The sequence below is a fragment of the Gorilla gorilla genome, chromosome 9 (assembly GCF_029281585.2).
Source record: "Gorilla gorilla gorilla isolate KB3781 chromosome 9, NHGRI_mGorGor1-v2.1_pri, whole genome shotgun sequence".
NCBI lineage: Eukaryota > Metazoa > Chordata > Mammalia > Primates > Hominidae > Gorilla > Gorilla gorilla.
The window spans coordinates 76,869,722-76,881,574 of record NC_073233.2 but is presented as its reverse complement, the minus strand read 5'-3'; the positions used below and the strand labels follow the sequence as shown (position 1 = coordinate 76,881,574).

Genomic DNA, 11,853 nt, shown 5'->3' with positions numbered 1-11,853 from the left:
AAGAACTGGCCCCAATCTGCCCACCCACACGAGAGGCTGCTTCCCCATTCTGCTTTTCCTGCAAGCAAAGAAGTTTCCAGACCAAATAAGGCTGCAGCTTTTGCTATGCTCCCAGCAGTGACCACAATTCCTTTTAAGTGCCAGGGCTATAACGTGGGCCTAAAACCTCCCAAAGCAGCGTGGTGCCTTTCAGCCCACTCTGGGATCCCTCTGGGCAGCTACAAACAAACCAAGGTAAACAGAGCAGGCCTGCCCTAGGCCCGCCCTTGGCCTGCTCGGCACAGGGCGGGGGCAAGCTGTGTTGGGTGCGAGGAAGCCAGGCAGACCCACACTGGGGGACCTGCGACTTCCACCAGCAGCTGACCGGTGGGCCCTTGGGACCTGGGCACTCTTGCCTCTGTCTCTGGTAGGAAAGGCCATTTGCTGAAACCCTTCTATAGGCGGCACGTGCCGTCTCGTTCCTCTCCACTGCTGCTTTGCAAGATGACGAGGAGGAGGGCAACACATTTATTAGAAGCCAGGCGCCGTACCCAAGGCCTTGTGTGTTTGATCATTTCATCCTCACAGCTACCCTGAGACAGGTCTTGTTACTTCCCCATGTTACAGAGGAGGAAACTGAGGCCCCAAGGCATGCAGCACATCCCAAGTAAACTCAGGAGCAAAGCCCAGAGCTGGCAGGGGCTCCTGCCTGTGCCCACTGCCCTGCCCGGCACCCCCGGAAAGGAGCACATGGCGGGGCTACCTCAGGGGAGCCGCACGGGTGGAGGTGGGCAGTTCTCCCTGGAAGGGAGTCCTCTACTCCCTTCCACCCAGTTCCGGCCCGGGTGGGCTACAGCCTGCAGCTACTGTCAGCAAGACCACACTCCAGCTCGCCAGGGAGACGTTTGGCTTGGGAAATTTTTTTCCTTTTTTTGGGTTACCCTATCCAGGCCAAACTGTAGCGTACTTTTCAAACAACCAGCTACAAATATTTTCCTAACAAGGCCTCTCTGGGATGAGAAATGGAAACTTTTTATGTTGCAACCTTGGGTTCTGGCATTTTAACAATGCATCACCAAGGGCTGCGGTGGTCAGCGCTGAAGGGGAGAAGGCTCCATGCAGGAGGCTGGGAGGCACAGCCAGGGAGACGACGAACCCGGAGCCAGGTCCCGCAAGGACGTGATGCTGCACTTCATGTCTTCCACTTAGCACAGCTGGCACGGCAGCAACTGTTCCCGTCCTGCTTCACAGATGACAAACAGGCTCAGAGAGGAGAGGTGACTTGCTGAGGCCACACCTCAGTGGACGGTGGTGCTGGCTGGCGTTCAGACTCAGGTCCCTCCGATTCCAGAAGCTTCCACCCCCCACCCGCCCCGCCCGCCGCTGATGCTGGCTGCCTTCCTCTACTTCAAGCTCCTCCTGGAGGGACGGCCCACAGAAGAACACCTGGATAAAGGTACAGGGCTTGGATTCCAATCGTGCCTTCTCTAATGAGTGGGCGACACTAATTCCATACTGCCTCCATGCTGGGAGGGGTATGCCCGATAAGATAAACGGATGTAGGCATAACTGGGTCAGCAAAGATTCTTTGGCAGCAAGTGACAAAAACCCAAGGCAGACTTCTTCAGCTAAAAAAGGGGATTTACTAGCTCAGGACACCAGGAAGAATGGAGTGAAGGTCAGGCATGGCTACATCCAGGTGCTCAAACAGTGTCATCAGGTCACTCTCCCACCCCCATTTTTGGGTCTGTTTCTCTTTGGCCTTCTTCTCTCCTGCAGACAGGCTACCTAGGAGGCAGGGAGTGTGGCTGTCAGCTGTCTCCCACCCAAGAGCCAACATCTTTCAGCATCCGTGTCAACCCCAGGGCAGGACTCTTATCAGCTGTTTGGATTCTGGGAAGTTAGGGAGCTTAAGCAGGCACCCCCGCCCCCGCCCCTGCAGGAAGAACACCTGTCCCTGTGTGCTGTGTCGACCAGGAGATGCTTCCAATGGTGCCCTCATCCCCCAAGAGCATCATTACACAAATGCCTCCCACAGCCACGGGTCCTCAAAGAGCATGAGAACTGCAGCCTTCTGTGCACGGTGCTCAGCACTTATGGAAGCAACCAGATTAACTCTGCAGCACTTGACACAAAATGCAGTAGAGTTCTGGTCCCCTTCCCAAACAATTCAGTCCAAAAGCCACTTGACGGGAACACACAAGGAAGGCGTCCAGGACAGGGGGAGGAGGAGGGGCTCTAGTGGCCCAGGGTGGGGCGTCAGCCCGGGTAGGAGGGGAGAGTCGCCCAGGACCAGCAAGAACACGGCAGTCAAAGCGTGCAGGCCTGGCCTGAGGACACACTAGCCGAACGCGCTGCGTAAATGGCCTCTGGGGGACAGCCACCCTAGGTGCAGGTCAGGGAAGCTCAACCTCACTCAGAACCATCGGGGACATAAAAGGACATGAATGGGATTTAAGGAGAGAGGAGCCTGCACCGGGAGAGTCTGCCGCAGAGAGGTCAGAAGGAGAGGGGGCTTGAGAGACGCGGCAGGGAGGGCACAGCAGCTGAGCAGAACAGGCAAAGGGCGCGCCCCTTAGACCCACAGCAGACACACTGGGGCAGTGTGCAACGTTTTCATTTAATTTTTAAATAATTTATATCCCTCTGAAACAAAACCCTGAGGCTCAGGTACATCATCTGAGGTTCTCTTAAACAGAAGAGTTGGTACAGGGCACCACAGAAGGCCGGGAGGCTCTGGATCGGTAAGTGCTGAAGATGCTGAGGCTGTGGGGCAGCTTTCCCGGGACAGCCACGTGGGAGAGCCGGCTCACCTGGTCCCCACAGTGAGGCGCAACAAGGAGGGGCTGGCACAGGCCAGGCGCCTTTATAAGCCAGAGAGAGGTGCACAGGCCAGAAAGAGGTGCCCCCCAGACTCACAGGAGCCCCGTGGTGAGGAGGAGGGGGAACACTGCAGTCACCAGCAAACAGCAGACAGAAGGAAAGTGGCCCCAGCATCTGGCCGCATGGGAACGTGCAAGCCAAACGCCACTCCCTGCCTGAGCGCCATTCGCAGAGTCTTGTTTCCTGTTTCCTCTCAGCACCCTCATCCTAATGGGTTGAGCTGGCAAGTCCCAGACATTGGAGGAGTGACTTCAAGTTTGAGGCCCTGGGTATTCTCCAGGGACTGGAACCTTCCCCAGGATCCAGAGGCTGGGATGTGGGTTTTGGCGGGGAGTGAGGAGAAGGGACGTGCATTTCCCAAGCCCCACCTGCACGAGCACTGTTGTCCCCCAGGTGCTTTTCTCCACATTGTGACATCGGAAAAGCTCATCCCTGGGATCCAAAAACCCAACCTTCCCCCACAGGGCCCTCCGCTCCTCCCCAATAGGCCCCTCCGCTCCTCTGTGGCCCTGGTGGAGGCGGAGCATGGTCTGGCGGCGCCCTGGGCTACCATGGAGAGAGCTCCGCGGGGTGTGCGAGGATGCGGCTGGTCACGTCCCCCTCTCCTTCCTCCGGCTGGTCCTCTGGTTGCTGAGCTCGCTCAGCTTCTTATCCAGCTTCCTCTGCAGCTGGGCCCTCTTGGCTGGGTCCAGGGATCTGTCCTTGGTCCCGCTGCCGGCATAGAGGACCCCTTCCCGGCTGATTCTCTGCCGGGCATGGGCGCGAGCCCTCTCACCACAGCCATGGATCTGGGGAGGACACAAGAATCACTGCTGGGCTCACAGGGGCAAGGAGGCAGATCCTGCAGCTCTGCCCATCAAAGAGCTGGGGGGCCACAGGCGCCACAACAGAGAAGGCCACTCCTCCCGCCATGTCAGTCCTTCACCCTGCAGGCTGCCTGGCGGGAGAGCGGCGGGGTGGTCTGCACCCTGGTGTGGCGGGAGCCCCCGAGTGTGCACACAGGAAATGGCACCACCCTGACTGACCACACAGTCCCTGCGGCCACTTCCCACTGCCTCCCAGCCTCCGCCTACCTAATCCACACTGCAGCCAAGACCGGTGACATCACAGCCCTGCTGACACCCTAGAGGGTGCCCCACTGCCTTCAGATCAGGCCTGACTCCTCCAGGCAGCTCGCCAGGACATGCCCAGCCTTGACTCTAGCCATCTTGCCTCACACTCTACTCCCAACTCTCTGACTGGGCCCGGGGCTTTACGCATGTTCTAAGGGTGGATAGCCTGCCTGCCCACCCGCCATCGGCCCTGTCCTCCCCAGCCCAGCTCCCACCTTCTGTCCCACAGGTCTCAGCCCCAGTGTTACTTCCTCCAGGAAGCCCACCCTGACTGCTGCATCTGGGTGGGTGACCCTGCTGCCACCCTGGCCCTGGGTTTTCTCCCTCGGAGCACTCAACACCTGTTACCGTATGCTGGTCTCTTACTCAGATCCCCGACCAGGCCCAGCATCCTCCAGGGTAGAGACAAGGCTGGTTCAGACCTCAGCTTCCCACAGGCGCCCACACCTGGCCCAGGGGGTTCTCATCAACCCCGGTTCAAGGAATGAATGACACAGCAGCCGGGCCATGGCCAGCTCAGATGACGGGCTGGAGGCTCTGCCTCCCACCTCCCCTATGCCAAACAGACCAGATTAGGCCACTGACAGAACCCAAGGACACTGGGACAAAATTCCCTCTGCCCAGAATTCCCACTAACGTGGCTGCAGCTCAGCAAATAAGGCATTTTGTTTGCTTGTGCCCTGATGTGCTGAAAACCGATCATGAGTCAGTGTCTGATTTCTGTTTCTGAAGGTATCTGGAGCTCGTAAGGAGCTGACTGTTCCGACTGGAACAAGTCTGCCCAGGGTCTGCTTCCTGGAGACGGAACCCACCACCCCTCCCCACTGTCTGATCGCAGGAGGGGAGGCCGACATACCTCGGGCAGGTGGTGGCTGAGGCAGTAGCGGTGGCTGCAGAGCTGGCAGAACTGGCCCAGGGTTGTGACGCCGGCTGTGCACTTGGCAAAGCCGCAGGTGTTATCAGCCTTAATGGCGGCAGAAACCAGGGCCTCAAAGTCCTCCTTCGTGGGCAGATCTGTGGCCGGATGTCCTGGAGAAGACCCGCGTCACTCAGGCAAACGGAAAGACAACACCTGGCCCCTCATTTAAGGTTTTAAAATCAATTCATGGCTAAGCACGGTGGCTCACACCAGTAATCCCAGCATTTTGGGAGGCCGAGGTACGAGGACTGCTTGAGGCCAGGAGTTCAAAACTAGCCTGGGCAACATAGTGACAGAGTGAGACCCCGTCTCTATTAATTCTAAAAAAAATTAAAAAGCAGCTCATGTGTCTTCCCTCTGCTACCCTGTCAGTGCCTGGGGGCAGGGGTGGCATCAGTCCTGTCCTCTAGCACAAAGCGTGGCATACAGTAGCTGCTCAACAAAGGTTTTAGGAGTGAATTCCTCTGGAGCCCCAGGCTCTGGGAGGCCCCTATCAAAGCCACCCATGTGCTGGTGTAGCTTCGCTTCAGGAATTCAATGAATCAATGCAAGCTGGAACTCCTGCATGCTCTTGCTGAGGAAAACGGCGGTAGCAGGAGTTCCCCAAGACCGACCAGGTCTACACGCTCTGCCAGCGTATGCCTGGCCAACTCCCACTGCACGCCTAGCCAGCTCCTGCGGGGTGGGCACAATGCAGGATGTGGCAAACAGGGCAGAGCCCACCCAGGGACTCCACATGGCCCAAGGGCAAGAATGGTTTTGCGCTCAGCCAGCCCCTGTGGTTCTGAGCATTTTGCCCAGGACAACTTCCAGGCAGAGTGCACCCTTTTGCTGTGCAAGACCTCCACCCTCCAGGGCCACATGTTGCATGGGACCCCGTGATAGCTCCATTCCCAAGGGGCTCCAGGGAGCCATCCATGTTTGCTCTTCCAGGCCCCTCCTGCTGCCGCAGACATGCTCTGAGTGCTGCCTACTTGCCGAGTCCCACACAGGCTCTGGGACAAGAAGGTGCCCGTGACCTGATCACCGACCTAGGGGAGCCCAGACGGAGCTGGGAGTGGCGTGACTGAAAATAAAGCTAAAATGACACAGGCACGGCGCCACCAGGAGGAAGCCCTTCCTTCTGTTGATGGTGGCAGGTGGGCTCCAAGTGGGGCCAGCACCCCAGTGAGGGGACACTGCCCCATGTTCTTATTAGTTGACTTACCTTTGGCTTCTTTTTTCTTTTTCTTTTCTGGAAGTTTCTGCTGCCCTGAGGCCTGCTGCTCCTTGCTGGCGGGCTGCCCCTGCACGCTCCTGACCCTCTGCAGTCTCTCCAGGTGCAGCGTCCTCAGATCAGGCTGGTCTGGGCCACGCTGCTCCCTGGGAGGCTGCTCAGTCTGTGCAGGGCTAGGGGGCACTGGCTGGAGAGGGGCTGGGCCACCGGTCCCTGCTGGGGGTCCCAGGGCTGCTCGGGGTCGCGGGGCCGGCGGGGCCCTCTTGCTAACAGTGATGAACCTCCTCTTCCCTTCCCCGGAACTGTCGTGCCTCAGCCCGTGCTCCTCGGCTATTTGGTGGACCCGCAGCCTGTCGTGGGAATTGAGGGAAGGAGGAAACTCCAACTGCATCTTCTTGCTGGCCATGAACTCCACTATCATGGCCCGGAAGTGGTCCATGCCGTCTTGGCTCTCCACTCCCTCTGGGCTGCCTCCGTTGAGGCTGGGCTGAGATGGGGCTTCAGAGGCCAGAGACTTCCCAGCTGGCTTCTTCTGGCCCTGTCTGGCAGGTGCTGCGGCCTCCTGGCCTCCCTCCTGCCGCTGGCTTCCGGTCCTGGTGGACGTAGCAGGTCCCTGGGGCTTGGTGGCAGCATGGCTGGAACCCTGGGAGCTCTCATGGGAATAGTTTTCTGGGACAATATCGTCAAGATACTCAAAGGCCGTGCGTACTTCCCCATGCTGTGTGAAATACTCCACCAGGGTCTTCAAAAATGCATGGTTGTTGACAGTACGGGAGTCACAGATGATCGCCACGTGGCGTCGGGCACGGGTGACAGCCACGTTGATCCTCCGGTCCTCAGCAAGAAAACCAACTTCACCTACAAAAGGCCAGAGGGGAGTGAGAAGCAGGTTTCAGACTAAGAAACACAGTCAGGCTCCTACGCCCTTATCAGTAACCACCACCAAAAGTGTGGTCCCCTGCGCGTGGCCCACCATCCACACGGCTGCCCGGCCACGCGTGGCACCGTGATGCCACACCTGCCCTGGCATCTGGCTGCCACAGCTGACTGAGTGGGGCTCTGGGGAACCCGACTGGGTTCTGTCGCTCCTTTCCTTCTAAGCCCAGCCTCAGGGGCCGCCTGGGGTGTGGCTGCAGCTGGCACCAGGGAGAAAGCACAAGAAACCTTCCAGGACCTTCCCTTCTTTCCCCCATAGCTTCTAGCCAGGCCTCACCTGCTTTCTGCCTTCTGAGAATGTCTCACAAAGCCCGTTCACTAAACCTGCTTCTGGGAACAACTCTCATCCCGAATGGGAAAGCCCACACACCACAGCAGCACAGAAACCACAGCCACGACCACCACACCCCGCGGCTCCGTGCATGGAGGCTAAAGGCCAGCTCTGGGCCGCAGGGGGCTCCACCTCCTCGGCAGGGTGTCCTGATCATTCCCAGCCCACCCTGCGCCCCCAGCTGCCACCCCAGCCACCTGCTCCCTGACAGCACACTCACGCCTCTGAGCCTCCGCAGACTCTCTTGCCTGTGCTTTGCCTGACATGAACTTACTAAGGACAGAAGCTGCACCATGAGCACAATGCCAGAAACCAGTGTGGCACCCAGCAGTCACCCAATATGCCCCTCAATCAATAAATTCACTTCTGTGCTGTCCCCAAAGGACTCTGGCTAGGGCTCCGTACCTTTCCTGTTGGATCTGACGAAGGACAGTATCACGGCCTCCTTCTCTCGGCCTTGGAAGCCATCGACAGACTTGATTTCAAGCTCGGGGTGCCTGTGCACAAGGCTCTGTCTGAGCAGGTCCACCTGAAACACCAGCCAGGCTGTGGTTTCCTCACCCCCCATGCCAGCACAGCAAGACCCTGCCCTTCAGCTCAGCAGAGGGCCTCACGCTGCGAAACAGCCAGGACCTGGAAAGTGGAGCCTGCAGGAGCCCCATGGGGAAAGGCTTCCTGTCCGCCCTCCTCACGGGCACGCATGCACGCCAACACCACACCCTGTCCCTGGCATTTGATCATTTCTTTTGGCTTATGACAGCCGCCAGCCTCAGACAGGCCTATGTGTGATGCCTGCACACCAGGAAGGTATGATGGCCACTTCCACAGATCCTCCCCATACTCCGGAAGGTACATTTTTCCTACCAAATGAGATACGCATGGGAACACGACCTGAGCCAGACCAGCAAGGCTCAAGGCTGAGGCTCCTGTGGGAAATGCCAGAAAAGGACAGGCTGTTCCACCAGGGCTGCCTGTGGAAGGACTGTGTCAGCCTGAGGCTGCTGGGGTCACCTGGCAAATCTGGCCAGAACACAAGCCAGTACAGAAGGCTGGGGCACCGGGCAGGGCAGGCGGGGCAGGGCGGCAAGGTGGGGCGGGCAGACGAACACGCAGAGGGGGCCCTGACGACATCATTTGGGCCCTGGATCCAGTCACAATAAGGTCAGCCCTACCCCTGAACTTTTCGGTCACCACAGCCAACAAATCACTCTTTTTCTTTCACCCTCTAGGTTGTGTGAGCCCCAGCTGCTCTGCAGAGGGACAAAAGGAAACCCTCGTACCTGGAGGTTGTATGGCGAGACCACGGCAATGTCACGGGCTGGAACACCAGCATCCACCAGAGCCTGGATGTGCAAACTGACGAGGCGGACTTCGCCTGAAGGGAAAGAAAGAACGGGTGAGCAGCAGAAGGTCGCCCCAAGCGGGCATCCACCACCAACACGTGTTTCGGGCACGTTTCTGTCTATCATGGCCAGCTGATCCTCCACTCAGGTGGCTTCCTGGGAGCTAATCATCTGTGTCCCAGGGCCCCAGGACCAGCCATGCCCAGCTAACTTGAATTTCACATCAGCAATGAAGGCCTTTTGACTCCTATGGCCGTGCATCCTGTTCAACGTGGAACTGGGGAGATGGTGGTGTCAGCTGAGCAATGACAGTTCCCATCACCAGACCAGCCAGGCAGAGCTGGGCCACCATTCAGGAGAAGGCCGTAAAATGCTGCCAGGCCCATCTCACCCAGGAGCGGGCTGCTCACCCTGGAGAAAACGATGCTGCTCAGCCTCTTGCAGTGTGGGGCTCCGTTTTTTCACGGCCATCAACAACTGCTCTCAGCTCCTCCCGGAATTAGGCAATTAAAGTGCCTTTTATTTTTAAAGAGCTGGAGGTATGTTTAAACAAAAAAGCTGGCCATCTGCAAGCAAGCTCACCAGGGTTCCCTTTCGACTGTTCGTCCTCCTCCTCCAGCTCAAACAGCCCGCAGCCGGCGGTGTCCACCAAGAGCAGGGGCACACCCGTCTCTTCTGTGGCAGCCACACCTGGGAGGTCCCTGGCACACAGGCAGAGAGGGAGCACATCAGGGGGGCCACAGTGCAGCACTGAGGCCCCACCCAACAGAACCGACCCCTCCCACGAGGAAAAGGCTTAGGTAGGGGAGGACAATGAGCACATCAGGACATCAGATGGGAGGGAGCGGGCCTGACCCAGCTCTCCAGGGCAAGGCCACCCTCTCTTCCAAAAAGCTAGCCTCAGAGTCGACTTTCATGCAGAAAGCTTCACTTCAGCTTGCTGCGTAGAAACAGGTGACGCAGAGGATTAGTCAGGGCAGGAGGATGGGGCGGCGGGTGGGGCCGAGCTACTCACCTCAGGAGGTGCCCTGCCACGGAAGAGTGGGCTGTGAGCTGCCCAAGGTACATGGTGTCCGAGGCCCAGCGCATGATAGCCTGGTGCATGCGGTACTGCACCGTCAGTGTCCGCACCACCCTTGCGCCATACTCCTCAGCCAGGCGTTCCATCAGGCTGAGCGACAGCCCTGCCAGCGCAGCCCTGCGCCCAGGAGGGAGAAAGGGGGAAGGCAGGCCTGAACCCCAGAGTCCAGGTGTGAACCACAGCAAGTGAGGAGGACAGGCCCCAAACCTCAGGACCCAACTCTCCCCTGGATTCTGACCCAGAAGTCACCAAGGGGCGGGTTTGGCTGAATCACAGCCCCAAAGGCACCTACATCCAATCGCCAAGGCCCGTGAATGTTCCCTTACAGGACAACAGGGACGCTGCAGCTGAGATGAAGTTAAGGATCCTGGGATGGGGAGGCGACCCTGGATGACCCAGGTGATAACCCAAGGGTCTTATAAGGGGGCATACGAGGGTCAGTCAGAGAAGGTCACCGAGGGGAGACATTTGAAGACGTAACACGGCTGGCTTCAAAGACAGAGGAAAGGGCGACAAGTCAAGCAATGGCCTCTAGGAGCCAGAAAAGACCAGGAGATGGGTTTTCCCCTGGACCCTCCAGAAGAAGCAACCCCACCCACACCTTGATTTTAAGCCGGTGAGTCTGATTTTGGACATCTGACCCCCAGATTGTCGTTTCTGGAGGTCAGAAAATCTGTTGTTGTCAGCCACTAAGCTTATGGTCATTTGTCACAGCCATAACAGGGAACGAACACACTCCAACATGCTCCAACTGTGAGCAGTCAAGTCCACTCCCACCAAGAACGGCTGCAGCGGCTGAGCACTGCCCAGGCGCCAGGCACTGCTGGGTGCACCAGATGTGGATTAACTCCCTTCCTCCTTATAACAACCTCATGAGGTGGCTACTGTTATGACTCCCATGTTACATGTAAGAAGGGTGAGACAGAGGAGGCTGCCAGCCCACAGCTGCCTGGGTGAGCTGCAGAGCCAGGACCTGCCCGGGCCACCTGGTGCCAGAGCCCACCCTCTGCACCACTACGGCTCACCAACCCCACCAAAACCCTGGGGCAGTACCCAGCTCCACTTCAGAGACCTTCCCTCTGGAAACTTACCAGACCTCTGTGATTAACGTATTTTTAATTCCAATAAAATGAGGACAGGACGCGATGATCAGTACCAATTGCAAACCCAAAACACTCAGCGCAACGTCACCCAACGTCCTCCCCCAAAAACCATCCTACTCTCTGCAGGGAACGCCACCCAACGTCTTCCCCCGAAACCATCCTACTCTCTCCAGGGAACGCCACCCAACGTCTTCCCCCGAAACCATCCTACTCTCTCCAGGGAATGCCACCCAATGTTTTCCCCGAAACCATCCTACTGTCTCCAGGGAATGCCACCCAATGTTTTCCCCAAAACCATCCTACTGTCTCCAGGGAACGCCACCCAATGTTTTCCCCGAAACCATCCTACTCTCTCCAGGGAACGCCACCCAACGTCTTCCCCCAAACCATCCTACTCTCTCCAGGGAACGCCACCCAACGTCTTCCCCCAAAACCATCCTACTCTCTGCAGGGAACGCCACCCAACGTCTTCCCCCGAAACCATCCTACTCCCTCCTACACAACAGGGTCCCTGCTCAAGGGCACAGTTCCAAACTTCCTCCACCCAAAGGCTTTCCAGAGGATGAAGACCTCCTTTAAGGACATCTCGAGAACCTCTCCCTGGAAGAAGCCACTGAATAAGCGTCCTCCCACGCCTGTCCTCTCTGCTCCCAGGGAGGTTCTGATGGCAGTGGCTGCTGCCATCATGCCGGCTGCAGCAGGGAACCCTGGCTGTGGCTGCACACTCCATGAAGCCAGTGGGAGCCCCGCCCCTTCTGAGGTGGAATGGCCGCTGCAGCCCAGACACAGGGTCACAGCTACAGACCCAGGCCTCCTGCTCCAGGAGGGCAGGGCTACAGCCGCCCAAACTGCAGCTGTGGATCTGTGTCTCCCGGTGCTCTTAGGGGAGCCGGGAACAGGTAGGATCTGCCTTTCCGCGTGCAGCTGCAGCCGCCAGACCTGTGGCTGCA

At 58.3% G+C, this 11,853-nt stretch overlaps 1 protein-coding gene across 3 annotated transcripts in view; it reads right to left on the bottom strand.

Annotated features, from left to right (window-relative positions):
* Positions 1–2,580: 2,580 nt before the first annotated feature.
* The window catches only part of IGHMBP2 (immunoglobulin mu DNA binding protein 2), a 37,164-nt gene continuing 27,891 nt past the window's right edge, over positions 2,581–11,853 (bottom strand). For all 3 annotated transcript variants that reach the window (XM_004051683.5, XM_063693289.1, XM_055354693.2), the window contains 7 exons: positions 9,735–9,917; positions 9,302–9,420; positions 8,657–8,751; positions 7,782–7,905; positions 6,101–6,967; positions 4,831–5,003; positions 2,581–3,650 (listed from right to left, as the gene is read on the bottom strand). In XM_004051683.5, the coding sequence (XP_004051731.5) occupies positions 3,453–3,650; positions 4,831–5,003; positions 6,101–6,967; positions 7,782–7,905; positions 8,657–8,751; positions 9,302–9,420; positions 9,735–9,917 (1,759 nt within the window). In that variant the 3' untranslated portion in view covers positions 2,581–3,452. The remainder of the gene's footprint in view (positions 3,651–4,830; positions 5,004–6,100; positions 6,968–7,781; positions 7,906–8,656; positions 8,752–9,301; positions 9,421–9,734; positions 9,918–11,853) is intronic.